Here is a 16362-nt window from a genome sequence, read left to right on the forward strand (position 1 = left end):
AGGCAGCTGAAGTCAGAATGCATGATTAACTAGAGTGGTAGTAGTGCAGAAATGGGATCTAGTACCTGACTGTGTTGAAAGGGAAGACAGACTGTGAGTGGGAAGCTAAGAGGTATATTTACTGTCTTTTAGGTGTCAGTTCTTTGAGATGTCAAATCAGATCTTTTTGGATCTTTTTAGAGTTGGTACCGATCACCAGTCAGTGCCATGATGGTGTTTCGATGATGGGAAAGCTGTCACACTACAGGGAAAGAAGAGAGTGTCACATGACTTCAGAAGCCGGTCTACTTCCTGGTGTGGGAGGGATTGGCCAGAGTTGTTGTGAGGGGAGGGTGGAGGAGGAGCACACGAGTAGTAGTCTAACAGGTTTGGCCAGAATGTTGCTGCTCACAGTGTTCTCTGGTTCCAGACACATTCACACTCTACAGTAGAATTCTGCAGTTCTTCTGTGTGACGTACTTGGTTGAGAAGAGACCAACAGTTCAGCTGGACAGCGTGGAGTTTCAGCTGCCACTCTCAAGGTGAGGTGTTCCTAGGAGTGAAAGGTCAAGAGTATTACAGGCTTGGTTTGTTTAAAGACTGCGTTCTGCTAACGCCTACATAAAGATAGGCCTGAGCTTGCCAAGGCAAGACTCTGTACAGGCCTGCATGGGTGTGTGTGCGTGTTTACAGTATGCGGGAGATGTTTTCCGTCTCATATATTCACTTGGGTTTTTAGTTTTCGCTTGTCTTTTGTGATCAGCCTGTTTCAACAAATTGGTGTTTGCCTTACCTTCTCCAAAACAGAACATGTGGCGACTTGACACTGAATGTAGGTATCTGTTGGTTGTTCTTATGTACATACCACTTGACATTCCTCTGTGTTTGCTACACCAGTGCACTTTATGGACGCACCATAAAGTGTGCTTGCCTAATCTAGTCTCTAAAGTAAATGAATCATGCTGTGTGGTACATAAGGAAGAGGGGAGATGGAGGTGAAGGAGTTGGGCCATGCAGGGAGGAAAGGAGATTGGGCAGTGAGACAGTTGTGGAGCTATATCCTCTGCTTGGGTTAGCCCTGGCTCCTGCTGGAATGGGAAACATGTTGAGAATGTGTCTGTCTGATACATAGGGTTTGAGCGGTGTCTTTGAAAACTTGGGCATTCTCTATTCTCCTCCCATATATATTTAACTGGTGGTTGACCTCGATGTGCTTTATGTACAACACATTACAGGACAATCTTTAGAAGAACACTCTCCTGGCCTTGCTTCTCCCAGAATAACCTAGAGTCTCAGGATATAGCCCAAGCTTGTGCTTTCTGCTATTCAGAACACAAACGTGAGGTAACTATTTCTCATATAGATTCACAGATTTAAATAACCCGGGTCTTCTGTCTAAAGAGGTCAGCCAATACAAGCCTGGCAACTAGGAGCTTTATTTAAAGATGAAGTGTCATTGTTCCCCTCGACTAACAGCTGTTGCTATGTGTGATACAATTATTCTTCAATTAATAGATTGTTGAATTTAGTCCATCAGTCTTTTTTCCTTGGAACCACCATTTTCTCCAGACTGGATGAATTTGGATGTTTCCTGGAGGAGATTTAACTTCTTAATTATCTTTGAGACGAGCACTGCTACTTGTGGAGTTTCAGTGTATGAGTGAACCCTTGGTGTGTCTCAGTGGTGCAGTTGAACAAAGACTTAACAGAGATATCCTTGGTTGGTCTGCAGTAAATGTGTGTTTGTGTTCAGTGCACGATTTGATAGCAAGTTTTACTCATGATTGATCATTTTCCAGGTTGCCATGGTGAGTGTGTTGTTCTTCACTAATCCCGTCTTCCTTTTCCTCAGAACTTACAGGCTTTTAACATTCATCTAGCTGGACTGGCGATGACTTCCCCACAGTCCTGACTGGTCAGTGAAAGCGACAGTAGGAAAGAAAGTGTGGACAAGCAGGCTCCCTCCCCCCCACCTCCAGGATGTCTGTGGATACCCTCCAGCCCCACCTCAGTCAGCCGCTGAAGGCTGCAGCTCCTCCCAACCGTCTGCCTATCAAGAGGCCAGCAGTGGCTGCGGCAGCACAGCCAGCCGGCCGTAAGCAGACTGCTGTGGAGAGGCTAGAAGCAGACAAGGCCAAGTATGTCAAGAGTCAGGGGGCCCTCACCAAGCAGCAGCCAATCAGACCAACCACCATGTCTAAGCCCATGCTGTCCCCAAGGACAGATTTGCGCCCCACTCGAAGAACCCCCCTGCCCTGCTCCAGCCCCCAGCAAGGGGGCGCCTCCCTGGACCTGAAACACCTGAGTAACCTGATCAATGGGGTGAGTGACGTAACCCTGCCCCCTACCACAGATGACGCAGAGGAAAGCCAGGCCCCCAACTGTAGTCCTAGCAGCCCCACCTGCCCCTCACCTTTATCTGTCAAGGGGGAAGCAGGGGAGGGGACGCCCTGCTCACCCTGTGTAGACTGGTCTGGCACAGCTAAGATGAAGATGCAAGCTCCTGGCCCAGTGAAGGGGGAGCCCCCTGGCTCTGCTGGCTCTCCCACTGCAGTGACTGTACGGAGGGTAGATGTCATGCCCCACTCGGGGCCAGGCCTGAGGACAACCTGCAGACTACAGCAGCAGGTCCGCCAGCCACTCCAGCCCATGCCTTTACACCCTCACTTGCCACTCAACATTGTTGCTTCACGCCTGCGTCTCTTGCATCTCAGGACAGCCCCTGGCTCTTCTCCTTTGAAACCTGTCTCTGGTCCACCCACCCACAACCACACTGTGTTTCCCCCTGCTGCTGCTGCTGCTGCCCTGCTCTCCTCAGACCCCCTGGTACTCACCCCTTCCTCCCCGGCTGTCACCCGCCAGTCTTCCTCCTGCTCCAGAAAGCGGCCCTCCCTCACACGCTCCAAGTCAGACATGAGCGACAGGTTTTCCCGGGCCGGGACGGACCTGGAGCGCTTCTTCAACCTGTGTGGTCTGGACCCAACAGAGCTGCAAGTGTTGGCCGGACCCGCCTCTGACATTGTGTCCATTGCCCGTTTCCGAAGTGCCAGTGCGCCGGGGTCCGAGTGTGCAGGCGCTGGTCGGGAGGATGAAGAGGAGGAAGATAAGGTGACAGAGCGGACACCGTATGGGGTGTCTGTCATTGAAAGGAATGCCAGGGTGATCAAATGGCTCTACGGCCTCCGTCAGGCTAAAGACAGTGCGAGGAGCACCAACATGTAGAATAAGTACTACGCCTCCCATGATGATGGGGGAGAGGAACTTTTTGGAATCCATGATGAGGAAGCTGACACCACTGATGATTACTAAGGGTGGAGACCAAAGTGACTGTACTGTCATTCGATAAATTATTTATTGATTTATTTGATCCTTTTCATGATCAACACAGGATCTTTTTGTTTTTGTGGAAACATCATTTGGAAGTGTGGTTATCTTAAGATGGCCCTCAAAACCAAAACCAAAATGTGTGTAGATACCCAAAATGTGTTTTCTTTCTAGGTCTGTGTCCAGGTTTCCTTTTTGGTTGTCCCTGTGTTTGATTACAATGTAATTGTACAGTCCCATATATTTTCACTGCATGGATGGCAATAAAGATTTGTGTTGAAGCAAACTTGGTGTCTCAATAGTTTGGTTTGGTTCATAGTTTTTTTTTATAGATTCCAAAAACTTACTTCAAAGTGTGGTCAACTTTGTGGTGAACCATCTCCTGTTTTTGCAACCTGTCAACTTTGAAGGGAGAGTGAGTGCCTATGTTACAGTTACTAACCACTAGAGGTCATAACAGTCCATGTGACTTGGTTCAACTCAAGAGTCTTGGAACATGGCTTTTGAGCAGGTTTGAGTGGTTTCCCCTTAAGAGGCACTCTGAGTAATGCCCTCAGCCTCTGGTGGTGTGAGTTACAGGTTTTGAATGCATCTTTTATGTTTGAATGGGACAATTCTTCCTGTTAGGTCAGATTCTTGTGGGGTAATACATTAGTTAAGTACCCATTGCCGACAGAGAAACACACTATAGTAGTTGATATAAACACCAGAAGCAAGACACAATACTGAAAGTTTAAAACAGAGACTCTGTAGCAAGGCGTATGATTGATCTTTTGGAGTGGACTGAATGTACCAGTGAGGGCATTTTGCTCTCTAACTAAAGATGAGTTGCCTTAAGAACTTGCCAGATCAGCTACAGACCCTGAAGAGTCAGCTACCAGCCGGTGGCACTGACTGTCATAGCAGAAACAAGTGCAAGGACAGTCAGCCCCAGACAAATGTAAGCTCACTGAACTAAATCTTTATTTTATGGGTTTGTTCATTTTTTATGTCAGTTTGTGTCTGCATAGCATATTATACTGTAAGCATACCAACTAACTTTGGAATATAATGTTGTTCTTGTTCTTGAATAGACTTTTGAAATATGCTCGCTATGGTCATAATCAATTTATTCAGCAACATTGTGATAGTCACACTACACATACATTTATTTCTGCCGGGGTTGTGTTACTAGGATGGCCAAAACATGGACATATATTACCCAAACATTTCCTGTTCTCTTCCCTCTCCACGTACCACTTATCTGTCTGTCTCTGTCTGGTATCTGGTCATTGTAGCATCCAGGAGGGATCCCTCTGGTCAGGAAGCTATGCTATGCAGTTGGAGGAGTGCCCAATAACATGACAAATGTTGCCATAGGTTTCTCCATACAGATATTTTTACTGGATGTAGTACAGGTGGGTATGGGTGTTAGACCTTTCTGATGTAATTTACTTGTGCTTACGAATGTTGCCATTACTTTGTCAGTCTACTGTCTTATTGACTGTCTGTGTGAACCCCTATCTTGGGTCGGTCATGTAAGTGTTGGTTCTTCACAGATGGATGCCTTCTATGTGTCTCTGATCTTGTTTGTGAGTCACGCCTGGGATGCTGTAACTGACCCGCTGGTGGGATATCTGGTCAGCCGGAGTCGCTGGACTCCCATTGGAAAATTCATGCCATGGTTAGTGGCTCTCAGTAACAAAACTGATATCATGTTGTGTCATGCTCTGTCTTCCATCTTCAGCTTGTGGTCTTGTGTTTCTGTGTCTTTCAGGGTGGTTGTCTCCATGCCTTTGGCAGTCCTCTCCTATCTTCTGCTGTGGTTTGTGCCTCAGGGCTCCATGTCGCAGGCCTTCAGTGTTCCCTGGTACCTCACAGCCAGCTGTCTGTTTGAGACCCTCATGAGTGTGAGATGTACAGCCTTGTCACACAGCATTGCAACCACACAGTACTTCTCACCTCCCACACACAGCCCCCATTTCATCTCTTGGTGTTACTTCCCCGTTGACATGATTAGAAGGCTCCATCGGTGTTGTGTTTATTTGAATGCAGTGGTTTGCAATCTTACTGTCTTTAAGAGTATGATTATGTCTGTTATCATGAGGATTATGTATTTAGAAAATGAATTACATGTAATGCGCCATATTCTTCCCTTTTTTTCAGTGTTGCCATGGTAACTGCATCAAATGTCATGTTCTTTCCTTGTTACTGTGACCATGGTTACTGCTGCATGCCTCACGCTCTGCTTACTGCACTGTCACTATGGCTACAGCATCCTTCAAATTCACAGTACCCTAGTTTACAAAGTCACCATGGTTTCTGTCCCTCTCTCTTCACAGTGCTTCCATGTGCCCTACCTTTCACTCAACATGTTTTTGGGGGGTGATGAAAGGGACAGAGACTCTGCCACAGCCTACAGTAAGAGCTTGTCACACTCTCTTTCACACTAGTACTTATTTAGTAGTGTCAGCCCTGGGTTTTCCTGACTCCCTGGCTTTCATTTCTGTCCTGATTGGACACATGTAAGACCCCACATTGCATTCCTGGAGTTACTGTGTCTATCCACAACATTTTCTTTCCCAAGTCTTTTCTTCTCTCTCCCCTCTGCCAAGGAATGAGCGTGGAGATGATGGCCATGCTTGTGGGCTCAATGATTCAGGGCCAGGTTGTGGCAGTATACAACACTGAGCGACAAGGAGCATGTGCACAAGTGAACCAGAGCACCGAGCTAGCTCAGAACTTCCCTACCACACCACACACAGATACACTGCAGCCCACGGTAACCCTATCTATGTACCTCAAACACTCAATGCTGGGTGTGAGATTGCTTTGCCCACGAACACTGGCAGTCTCAGGGATATAACATTACACTAAAATTACCTCTACTTTACTTAACAAAGAGCTTTGTTGGGCCTGTGTGTGTGTGTGGGTCGGTGGGTGAATGTGAGGGGTTATACACAACAATCTGTGTGTTTATCAATATACAGTCATCATATAATCTCAAGAGGTTGGCAAAAGTACACATTCTTCACTCAAGTGGAAGTACAGATACTCATGTTTAAAAAGACTAATACAAGTTGAAGTACAGACTACACTTTTTCACTCAAGTTAAAGTAAAGAAGCATGGGCTCTGAAACATACTTAAGTAAAACATATTCATCACTACTACTTGTTTTTGTGTCACGCTAGTAGTTGAACCTTACATCATATGAATGCATTAATACAAAAGGACACCCAGCGCATTTGCCAGGAATCCTTTTTGACACAGACAATTTTGATCATCTCCCTAATATATGGACATGAGTGAACAGGAATGTCTCTATTCTCAGTCCTCTTGAACAGAGTAATAACAGTGAAATGACAGTGAGAAAGTAAAAAGTTTAAAAAACAAAGAATAAAGTTAAGTACTGATACCAGAAAATCAGTAATGAAGTATTTGTGCTTTGTTACTTCCCATCTCTGCAGAATCTTTTAATGTGAGTTCTGTGCTTTTCACCCCAGCGAAAGGCATTCATGACCTCTGCCCTGGTCATGAGTGGCCTGTTCTTCCTCTCCTGCCTGGTCCTGTTCCTGGGGGTGAAAGAGCAGCAGGGTGAGTCAGGGGTGAGAGGTCAGAGGTGGGTAATCCTTGGTTAGTTCTGGGCTACGAGGCACAACAAATAAACATCATAGAACGCCACCTTCGGGTCAAGAGCTTAGAGCTGAGAGGCACTGGGGTAAGATGATTTCATAACACAAACAGCATTTTCACTTCTTTAAAGAAGAAGGATATTAAGCAAGTGATGCCACAGTAAATTCAGATGTTTTCAAGTTAATTCTAGGTTCTCCTTTTTCTTTTTTGTGTTTTACTTGCAGCTTCTTTCTGCACGGAGAAGACAGTGCGCATATCCTATCTCTCTTCTCTTAAGATGCTTGTGGGCCATGTTCCATATCAAAGATTGGTACTTGGATTCCTCTTTGTTGCACTTTCCTTCCAGGTAAGGTTTTGCCTGAATCAAGTAACTAATCACATATTGTGTGTATACATCATCATCGTTTTCTCCATATGTGCTGGTCATTCATCTATTATTCCTTGTTTCCATAGATGTCCTTGGGGAACTTTGCCCTGTTTTGCAGCCATGCAGCTGGGCTTGGAGCTCAGTTCCAACATCTTCTGTTGGTTCTTCTGGTTAGATCTCACTAATTGATGAAAACAGTAGACCCTGTGTCACATACATTCCCACGGCATTTTGTCCATTTTATGAATCAGGCACAAACGTGACGACACAGCCAACGCCATCCCACTGACTGTCCTATAGTTTCATCCATTGTCAAAATGTATCTATTTGACACCCACACAAGCATACACTGAAATGAGCAGAGAATGGAAACACAGCCCGGGGGAGGTTTCAATGTGTGAAAGTTTGATCTGCCAAGCATGCAGTGTGCTTTTCATATGTTACCAGATTGCAGCAACAATAACAGTTCCACTGTGGCAGGTCCTTCTGGTACGAGTTGGGAAAAAGACTACGCTCTTCATCGGCCTATCAGTAAGCACATGGTTTCCCCCCCTCATTACAATGTCAATCTCTGCATCACAATTAAGATTGCATTACATTATGTTTGCTTCCTGTATTGTGTCTGTGTATTTTGTATCCTGTAGCTGTTCATCCCTGCTGTAGTGGTCATAGCTTCTGTGCCAAGCAACCTGCCAGTCTTCATGATCATGTGCGTTTTGATGGGATGCAGTCTGGCCACCATGTTCCTGTTGCCGTGGTGAGTCAGAGCTCAGACACAGCCCCCAGCCCTGCCTCGCTGCTACACTCTGCCTAGGCCTCTGTCACTCCTAATGAGAATCAACACTGAAAGCAACAACAGTGTCTTGAGATTTGCACATTATTCATTTACATAACCCTTCCTTCCTGTAGAGCCTGTCTGTCAAGTGTTGAATGTTCCGTACAGTTTAGAAAACTGATAATTCATGCAATACAATCGTTAGTTGGGATATTAGAGCCAGCAATGTTACTGTGTTCTGCAGGTCCATGCTCCCAGATGTGGTAGATGATTTTACCGTAAGAAACCCCTGCTGCAAGGAGCTGGAGCCCCTGTTCTTCTCCTGCTATGCATTCTGCAGTAAGCTAGGGGGAGGACTGTCTGCTGGAATCTCAACCATGGTATTACAGTGAGTCATCCCTCCATCCGTCCCTCCATCCACCTACTCCTTCTTGACTTTCTTACCCTCTCTCTTTCTCTCTCTCTCTCTCTCTCTCTCTCTCTCTCTCTCTCTCTCTCTCTCTCTCTCTCTCTCTCTCTCTCTCCTTCTGTCTCTGTTTCCCTTCTATGTTCCTCCTCTATTGTAATTTTCCAGTTGTAGTAGTCAGTGACATTTGTGTGGGGATGTTTGTGGATGTTTTAATGCATTTGTATTTGTATTGTTTTACAGTTTTGCTGGTTACGATGCGGGTGGGTGTAGCCATGGTGACAATGTGGTGATAGCTCTGATTGTGCTGTTTGGCCCCGTGCCCATCGTTCTGCTGCTTGTGGGGTTGCTCTTTTTTTTCTTTTACCCAATCAATGAGGAACGCCGCCTCCAGAACCAATCAGAGCTGGCAAGAATGAAGTGCGTTTTCCTGTATATGGCATACAGTTCATCAGCAGAGCTCACAATAAAGGAATTCAAACATATTTTAATGTTCTAATGTTAACAAACTGTTCTGTTCCATTGTTCTACTCATCAGGCTAGCAGCTGTATTACCAACATTTGGAGGAAATTATGCCCAGTCAAGAGGCAGACCATCCAGTCAGACATCAAGCTTGAAGTCTCAGCCAATTCTGAAATCCAGCTCAGTCAAGTCTTACACAAAGACAATTGACAATTATGATAGAAACCACATTAGGTTGAAAAACCCATCTGTTAACTTTTTCGTGCCCACTCACTGTATTCACGATGGGAATCTCCATTCTTCTTCATGTGAGAGCCACCCAGGATACCCTTCGTTAGGTTCTGGACAACAAGATGACCAACATAATCCTAAATCTAAAGTTACATGGGTATAGCCTAGATTACAAATATACGTAGATATAGGTTTTAATGGCCGTTTTATTAACCATGGGACTAGTAGTTTGAAGAAAGGAAATCATACGCTATAAAATGTTTTACAAATTTTACATGTTTGAGTAGGCGATAATTCTTAACTCGTTTCCTAAGCTAAATCCACAATAAAGACATTTTTAAACGTCATAATGTTGAGTTAAATTGCTGTAATTGGATGTCTGTTAGCTATCACCATTTATCATTTCACAACAACGGATATTAATTTGCATCTGTCTGGCCTATTTATGTCTGGCCCTCCCCCTGTTTTAAATCCGCTGAACCTCCGGCTTCCGCTTGCATTGTGAGGAGAGAGAGAAGCAAAATGGGAGTAGAAATTGAGACCATAACCGCTGGTGATGGTAAGGCATAATTGCTTTGACATAATGGTTATTTTTTACAAGAAATACGAGGATTTGGATTTTGAATGTGGCCATCTTATATCTGCTTTTTCGCCATATTTCTTCTTTCAGGGCGAACGTTTCCTAAAAAGGGACAGACCGTCGTTGTGCACTATGTCGGTGAGTCAGTCTCCGAGGGTTAGCGAGAAAGGCATAGCTACACTAACTGCTAAGCCACAGTGACTAGGCTAACGTTGCTATATCGTATTACTGTATGAATGTTGGTTTAGCTTTTAGGGCGTAGCTAGTGCTAGCTGTCATCAGTGAATCAATCTTATTCCCTACAAATGTTTCTTTTATTTTAATGCTAGCTTCACACTTTTCTCTTTTTCTAAATCCTGGTATACCACTGTCCTCGAAGTGGGTGGTTACTGATGATAAATCCACATCCTAAATTGGATCTGTATTTAGCCTCCTAGCTAGCGTTAGCTCTTTTGGTCAATGCTAGCTAGCTGGCCAGCTATTGTTGCTAGCTAACATTAGTTTAGCCAACTGATCGGGTTAGGCCCAAATCAAGCTAGCTAGCTCAACCAATAGCAGTAGTATACTATGTAAATAGTGTTAACTCGTGCAGCAATGGAACTAGCTACGGATTAAACCGGTATAATGATCATTTAGTAGCGCTCCTAATGGTTACAAAGGTATTACCAGGACGTGCTATTGTGTGAACTCAGGTGTGAATCGTTTGCGGTATGTATAAATACCAGCGGAAGGCTAATGGTTTTCATTGATTCCTGCTATTTCAGGTTCACTGACGGATGGAACAAAGTTCGACTCTTCCCGGGACAGGGGCAAGCCTTTCAAATTCAAGATTGGGAAGCAGGAGGTTATTCGTGGCTGGGAGGAAGGAGTTGCCCAGGTAAGCGTCCTTTTGGCCATAGTATGTCCTAAATAGTAGTTATCTAAACTGTACACAATCCAAACGAATTAATTTCAAATTGTGATTGTTTTACAGATGAGTGTTGGCCAGCGGGCAAAGTTGACCTGCTCACCAGACTTTGCTTATGGCAGCAAAGGACACCCAGGCATAATCCCACCCAATGCTACCCTCATCTTCGATGTGGAGCTGCTTGGCCTGGAATGAAGCGCGTGCTCTCACTTTGTCTAATTCCACTCAGATTTTCAGGGTGAGAGCACTTAACTGTTTAAATCAGAAGCTAAGCAAGCATCAAATTATTACTGAATTGTTCATTGTGCCATTGTTGCTTGTAAATACTCAGATGCTGTGTAAACTCTTGGGGAACATTTATACAGGATTGAGAGTTTAAGTGATAATCGTGTGTGTTTTAATAAGCTTTGGTACTCATCTCCTATAATCCTCTCATTTGTGTCTCTACTGTTAAATCACAGCACCGCTTTTTTAATCACTGTCCCCAGGTTGACTCCTATCTCGGGAACATGGAGGAAAAAGCTAACGGAAGATTTCTGCACTTGATTCCTGTAAAGGACTCATGCCTATAGCTTCACCACTTCACTCTCCTTTCCATTTTAGATACAAATTGTTGTCACTTGCTTCAATTATTCTCTAGCTGTAATGTAGAACCTGTATTGTAACAATTCATAGGCCATACCTTTTTAGAGATGTCATTTTCTTCTGTTATGTTTTTTTTTTAATGGTGATGTTTTTTTTTTGTATTTTCCTTTAATTTCGCTAGTCCTAGCTGCCACCAGGACCAGGTTACACACACACACACAAACACACACAATTTTGGATAAAGTGTCATTACCCAAATGTTAAATCAATCTCATTCCTTTGGGTCAGGGAGTGGCCTTGCTTTAGAAAATGTATTGATTGCAATTATGAAAAATTGATTGAAGAGTTTAAAAAAAGAATAAATGACTGTTTCCCACATGGATTAGTTGTATGAGTATATTATAACAAGTTGGCTTTAGTTTAGTCTATATAGTGCTTCTAGAGTTTCTCATATTTGTTGAATACTTGAAACAATGTTTTATGAATATTGCACGTGTATTGGCATATTAACCCCATGTTTGCAGCACAGTCATGGGACATGCCACAATCAATTACTTAGTCAAAAAGTATTTTGTAGATATTCTAAAAAAAAAAAATCTTTAATTTCTAGACAACAATCTGGATGTTACCAATGCTCCACTGTGCATCTTTCTACACATCAAAGAGTTAACTTCACACCACACTTTTTCTTCTATTCCCTTTGGAGGTTTGGAGAGGTTTTTTTCTAGACTTCAGAGGGAGTCGTCTAATTTATCAAACTCCCTGATTTCCCATAGGCATTGTTTTATAGCATGCAAGAAGTGGAAGTATTAAGAAGAAAAGAGAAATCAAGGCAACTTCCAATTTATTTTCAAAGGAAACAAGATATTCAGACCTATTCAAATTGTGTATTCTACAGCTTGTGCATTTTCATCACATTTCAACATTGCTTTTCTCATTGCTTTTGACATCTGTATTTAAATGATTGGAAATTCTACTGTTGCAGTAATAGCACTATAATACAGTTAATACAGGATTTAATGATATACAAAGCAACTTAATTTTCTTTTTAAATTGGGGATAAGCTACTGGAAATAAAGATTGGTCTCGGCTTTATAACTGTACAGATAGAGATGAAAAGTGACGTTCCAACTAAGTGGCACCCTCACTGTAATGTAACATTTGGTATTTATGGTGACATCAGTTCTATTACTACCTAGTCTTTGATTTTGACAGTCAATTTAACCAATGAAACCAGGGATCCCTGAAATAAAATAATTATCTTACACAGCCGTGCAAATTATGCTTTTTCATTCAAGATTCCACAGAATAATTATTAACATTCAACATTTGACAAGAACTTTCTCATTCTGGTCTTCATTCATTTAACTGTTCATACAAGAGGGAAACACTGTTAATGATTTGGATAGAAAAACTAACTGGGTTAAGGTGTTACAAAAACGTTTCAGAGTTCAAGGAGCAGTGGGATGCATTGCATCAAAGGGTTCAAGGGTCAAATATGGTCTTGTGTTTAGAAAGTTCAGTTCAATGGTTTGTGGAGGAGGGGGAGTATCACCAGGGTTATGTGCAATGAGATGTTCAGTTTGGGAAGAAGTTTAGAATGCAGAGCATTGAAATTGCACTAGAAATTGCATTTGATTTCTTCTTCAATAGCAAGGCATGACTGGGAAGATACAACACATAGTAAATAAATCTTGCAGTCTTTAAACAGTTTAAACAGAACAATCCTATCATGTCATCCTCATGCCATACTATGTGGTTAAGACAAGAGGAAAGACAAAAGTAATACTAGTTGTGGCTGTGGTTCTTGGAGGTGGGGTTGCATGGCAACTAAAAGAGATCTAAGGTGAAGCGGTACTCAGATAGAGGTTGCACCATTCATGGTGGTAGGCCCACGACCTCTGCCAGCGCCCCTTCGGCGTAAGGAGTGGAGTGCTACAGCACAGCAGCCCCTTAACAGAGAGCCAATGTGGTACACAGGCAGAACCTCTCGTGGTGCCCCATGGCACAGCCAGGCCACTGTTGGTACCACTGGCATGGCCAGAGCGAACAAATCCACCAGGAAGTATCTGCTCCAGTGGCTCCGCTGCGGAGGACCTTCTTCTCCTTCCACATTATTTTCACTTTCTGCTTCAGCCTCCGCCTCCACCTCCACAACGGTTGCTGCCTGCTGGACCCCAGGAGAGGGCTGGCAGGTCTGGGCCATGGTCGGCAACACTGTGATCTCCACAGGTCTGTCTGGAGGCAGTGGCTCTATGTTGTAGGCCAGCTGGGGAGGGGGCGAGGAAGACAAGGAGGGAGGGAATGGCTGTGTCTCAGAGGGGGTGACATTGGCTGTTGCTAGAGAGATGATACTCAGCTCCTCGCCCCCTCCTTCCTCAGAAAGCCAAGTGATGGTGGGGCTACAGGCTTGGGATCTGACCTCTGGCTTGCTCTCTACCACAGGAACAGGAACAGGGACAGCAGCTGGAGCTACGGGTGCTGGTGGAGCCTCCTCCTGGGGCAGATGCAAGAACAGGTGGTGGTGTGGGAGGTACGTGTGCCCAGTGCACCTGCAGCTGCTACTGAGAGACTGGCAGGAGTGGGAGACGGGCAGTACAGCCCCCCCACTACACAGCCTCTCGTATGTGGAGGAGCGTGGTACGCTAGCAGTGGGGGGCCCCCGAGCATGGCCTGGTGTGGCCTGCTCTGACAGCAGGTTAGCCTCCAACAGCAGGTGGGTTCGCCCATCAGCACGTGGCGCTCCACAGAAGTCCGGGGCGTTTCCGTCACGGTCTAGCTGCAGAGCTAGCCCTTCACTACTGAGCCGGGTGTACGTGGTGCTGCGGCTCAGTGTGCTGGCTGGAGAGCAGCCACAGGATCTGGACTTCCCAGACCAGGGTCCCTGTGGCCTTAGGTATGGCTTATGGTCATGGGGGTCTTGTTCTCGGGTGGTGAGGTTAGTTCTAACAGACTCGACAACCTCCTGGAGGTGCTGGATCTCCCTGCGGGCATCTTTCAGGGCCAGCTGGGCCTCCACACGGTGACACTCCTCCTCGATCCAGTCCTCCTGCATTCTGCACAGCTGGGTCCTTAGTTCACCAATCTCACAGTCCCTGGTGGGGTTGGAGTGTGGATTATTACCATCTGAAGACCAACGTGTATTTGTCTGTCAGATACCACATGGGTAGTACAGCCTTAGAGACACATAACCACTGACTCACCTGTGCTGGAGCCTGTCCACGTTCTCTCTCAGTCTAGCACGCAGGTGTCGAATACAGACCTCCTTCTGCTGTAGGGGTGTGAGGTACTGCTCCGGAGTGGGCGGCCGAATCCCATGGTTGTCACTGCATGTGGTCTGTTTTGCCTGGCGCCTGCAATTACATGGTGGTGCAAAGCGGTGGCATGCATTGGATTATCATAGGCACCGAATGAACTCGTCGTTTGTTGAAGGTCGAATCCTGTATTCGTCTTATTCCTGTATCGAGTTGCTGACAGTGATTTTGCGCATGCTCTGTATCTTCCATATTTCATGATAAATTATGAATTGCAAGACTGCATTTCTCAGCAAAAATGGTCAGAAACAGATGTTGAATTTGAAACCTTTTTTATTTTTTTAAGAGTGCAAGAAGTCTCCTTGCGGTGGGGGCTGACCCAAGTTATTTTGATCCCACTGGTATAAGTCAGATTGCTTGCATCCTACCTGGGTGTGCCAGGGTATGTCCGGGCTGCAGGGCTGCCTTCACTACCCCTGCCAGACAAGGGGTAGGTATTGGTATTGGAGGCATCACTGTGGGAGTGGCGCCCACTTCCTCCACTGGTGCCCACCGACCGCCTAGATACGAAATGTAATGTTACTAAAACATTGAAACAAGACTATTATTAACATTGAAGAATGAAACATTCTCAACAAAACAACAATTTGTAAACCCTTAAATAAAATGTAATATATAATACAATCATTCCTAACATCACTTTTGTTGGCAGAGGACAGGGAAACAGCAGTACCTGCGCTGACCAGCAGAGGGCTTTCGACTAGGAGTGAGAGACATGGTGTGGCCAACCTCTACATCTGCTGCCGTGGCTACTGGCTAGATGGATGCCTTAGAGCTACAGAAATCAAGCATATTGCAAAAATAAGTGTTTTTATACCACTGCGTATCAGCCCTGTATTTTCACATACTTGTTTTGGGGAAACTCTGATTAACTCTTAGGCAGTGTATTTGAACCACCTCTAAGTTTGTGATGGAACACTAACACATAGACCAAAGACAATAAAACAGGTTTGTTCTTGTGAATGTATAGTGCACTGTTGTGGCCAGCCTGTTTGGCAATCATTGATGGGAGGGCTAGCAGTCTGGCTTTCAGGACCTCTTCAACAATAATGGCTTTATTTACAAAACAGAGCAGGACACAAGGAAACACAGTGAGTTCATCGCCACATCACTGCAGTGAGCACTGCCTGCCATCTCTGATAACCATGGCCAGAAACATTCATTGACGTAGGAACTGAGGAAAGCTTAAGCCTTACAGGCACTGAGTTTAAACCAAAGTACTAATTGAAAGTGACAAACTTACAAAATCAAACATAACATTTAATCATTCTAATTCTAATCATGTTAATCATGCGGAGCATGGCAGTGGAATTGTCTACTCTGTGAGACACATACCGACCAAGCCTGCGCGTGGACCCCCGCAACAAGTGGTTGAAACGCGCAATGGTTTACGTAACGTGAGTGAGCATCAGCAGTATACTTGGTGGACAGGTGAACAAGGTGGCTTATTAACAAGGCCTAGCTGAAGCAACAATCCCGTGCAATAAGCAAAGATGTTGCTATTTGGATAAGAAAATGAGTCCAAGAATGAATATGATATTAGTGCGAACAAAACAATGACACCGATTTAGCGCCAGTGCTTAAAGCGGCATACCATCACCATAGCAGTTCAACAATTCTGCGTAATAACTGGATTAATTGTAAAATCGCTAAATACTCCAGGTTGCTCTGTGACAAAGGTTACATCTATATTGCACTGCCTGTATACTTTCACACTTGTTCTTACAAGTATTTACATGATGAATACAAAAATCCTGTGAAATCTTCTGGACAGGAATAGCTGGCCAAACTAATTTCGTCCTAGCTATGCCCTACTTA

General features: G+C 44.6%; 4 protein-coding genes across 5 annotated transcripts; 3 read left to right on the forward strand and 1 right to left on the reverse strand.

Moving 5' to 3' along the window:
• The first annotated feature begins 333 nt into the window (after window positions 1-333).
• fam110a (family with sequence similarity 110 member A) lies at window positions 334-3589 on the forward strand. Of its 2 annotated transcripts, none has more exons than XM_047041118.1 (2): window positions 334-521; window positions 1832-3589. In XM_047041118.1, exon 2 carries the CDS (start codon window positions 1960-1962, stop codon window positions 3199-3201), a length of 1242 nt encoding a protein of 413 aa, XP_046897074.1. In that variant the 5' UTR covers window positions 334-521; window positions 1832-1959; the 3' UTR covers window positions 3202-3589. The 2 variants fall into 2 exon arrangements, with proteins under 2 accessions (XP_046897074.1, XP_046897075.1); XM_047041119.1 differs by lacking the exon at window positions 334-521 and adding an exon at window positions 528-811.
• Window positions 3590-4126: 537 nt separating this feature from the next.
• Window positions 4127-9460, forward strand: LOC124480224 (sodium-dependent lysophosphatidylcholine symporter 1-B-like). The gene is made up of 14 exons (XM_047039330.1): window positions 4127-4243; window positions 4581-4700; window positions 4842-4966; window positions 5060-5192; window positions 5625-5703; window positions 5898-6064; window positions 6787-6877; window positions 7141-7262; window positions 7370-7453; window positions 7731-7814; window positions 7928-8040; window positions 8303-8446; window positions 8708-8884; window positions 9003-9460. Exons 1-14 carry the CDS (start codon window positions 4127-4129, stop codon window positions 9319-9321), a joined length of 1875 nt encoding a protein of 624 aa, XP_046895286.1. The 3' UTR covers window positions 9322-9460.
• Window positions 9461-9609: 149 nt separating this feature from the next.
• On the forward strand, window positions 9610-11612 carry LOC124481260 (peptidyl-prolyl cis-trans isomerase FKBP1A). Its single transcript, XM_047041181.1, has 5 exons — window positions 9610-9717; window positions 9829-9876; window positions 10503-10615; window positions 10712-10883; window positions 11134-11612. The coding sequence occupies exons 1-4, from the start codon at window positions 9681-9683 to the stop codon at window positions 10838-10840; spliced, it is 327 nt and encodes a 108-aa protein (XP_046897137.1). The 5' UTR covers window positions 9610-9680; the 3' UTR covers window positions 10841-10883; window positions 11134-11612.
• A 1333-nt stretch (window positions 11613-12945) lies between these two features.
• LOC124481208 (syntaphilin) lies at window positions 12946-15261 on the reverse strand. Its single transcript, XM_047041088.1, has 4 exons — window positions 15218-15261; window positions 14913-15044; window positions 14434-14583; window positions 12946-14325 (listed from the first exon to the last, which is right to left on the reverse strand). The coding sequence occupies exons 1-4, from the start codon at window positions 15259-15261 to the stop codon at window positions 13089-13091; spliced, it is 1563 nt and encodes a 520-aa protein (XP_046897044.1). The 3' UTR covers window positions 12946-13088.
• Between the last annotated feature and the right edge of the window lie 1101 nt (window positions 15262-16362).

The sequence above is a fragment of the Hypomesus transpacificus genome, chromosome 18 (assembly GCF_021917145.1).
Source record: "Hypomesus transpacificus isolate Combined female chromosome 18, fHypTra1, whole genome shotgun sequence".
NCBI lineage: Eukaryota > Metazoa > Chordata > Actinopteri > Osmeriformes > Osmeridae > Hypomesus > Hypomesus transpacificus.

What these genes read in the sequence shown, in the direction of transcription:
- LOC124481208 (XM_047041088.1), bottom strand. Translation starts at nt 15,261, where the DNA reads ATGTCTCTCACTCCTAGTCGAAAGCCCTCTGCTGGTCAGCGCAG. An exon ending in CCCTCTGCTGGTCAGCGCAG is followed by an intron (nt 15,045 to 15,217) that starts GTACTGCTGTTT and finishes TTTCGTATCTAG; the next exon opens with GCGGTCGGTGGGCACCAGTG. An exon ending in ACATACCCTGGCACACCCAG is followed by an intron (nt 14,584 to 14,912) that starts GTAGGATGCAAG and finishes ATGTAATTGCAG; the next exon opens with GCGCCAGGCAAAACAGACCA.
- LOC124481260 (XM_047041181.1), top strand. Translation starts at nt 9,681, where the DNA reads ATGGGAGTAGAAATTGAGACCATAACCGCTGGTGATG. An exon ending in GACCATAACCGCTGGTGATG is followed by an intron (nt 9,718 to 9,828) that starts GTAAGGCATAAT and finishes TTCTTCTTTCAG; the next exon opens with GGCGAACGTTTCCTAAAAAG. An exon ending in CGTCGTTGTGCACTATGTCG is followed by an intron (nt 9,877 to 10,502) that starts GTGAGTCAGTCT and finishes CTGCTATTTCAG; the next exon opens with GTTCACTGACGGATGGAACA.
- fam110a (XM_047041118.1), top strand. Translation starts at nt 1,960, where the DNA reads ATGTCTGTGGATACCCTCCAGCCCCACCTCAGTCAGCCGCTGAAGGCT.
- LOC124480224 (XM_047039330.1), top strand. Translation starts at nt 4,127, where the DNA reads ATGAGTTGCCTTAAGAACTTGCCAGATCAGCTACAGACCCTGAAGAGT. An exon ending in TTTTACTGGATGTAGTACAG is followed by an intron (nt 4,701 to 4,841) that starts GTGGGTATGGGT and finishes GGTTCTTCACAG; the next exon opens with ATGGATGCCTTCTATGTGTC. An exon ending in CGCTCTTCATCGGCCTATCA is followed by an intron (nt 7,815 to 7,927) that starts GTAAGCACATGG and finishes TGTATCCTGTAG; the next exon opens with CTGTTCATCCCTGCTGTAGT.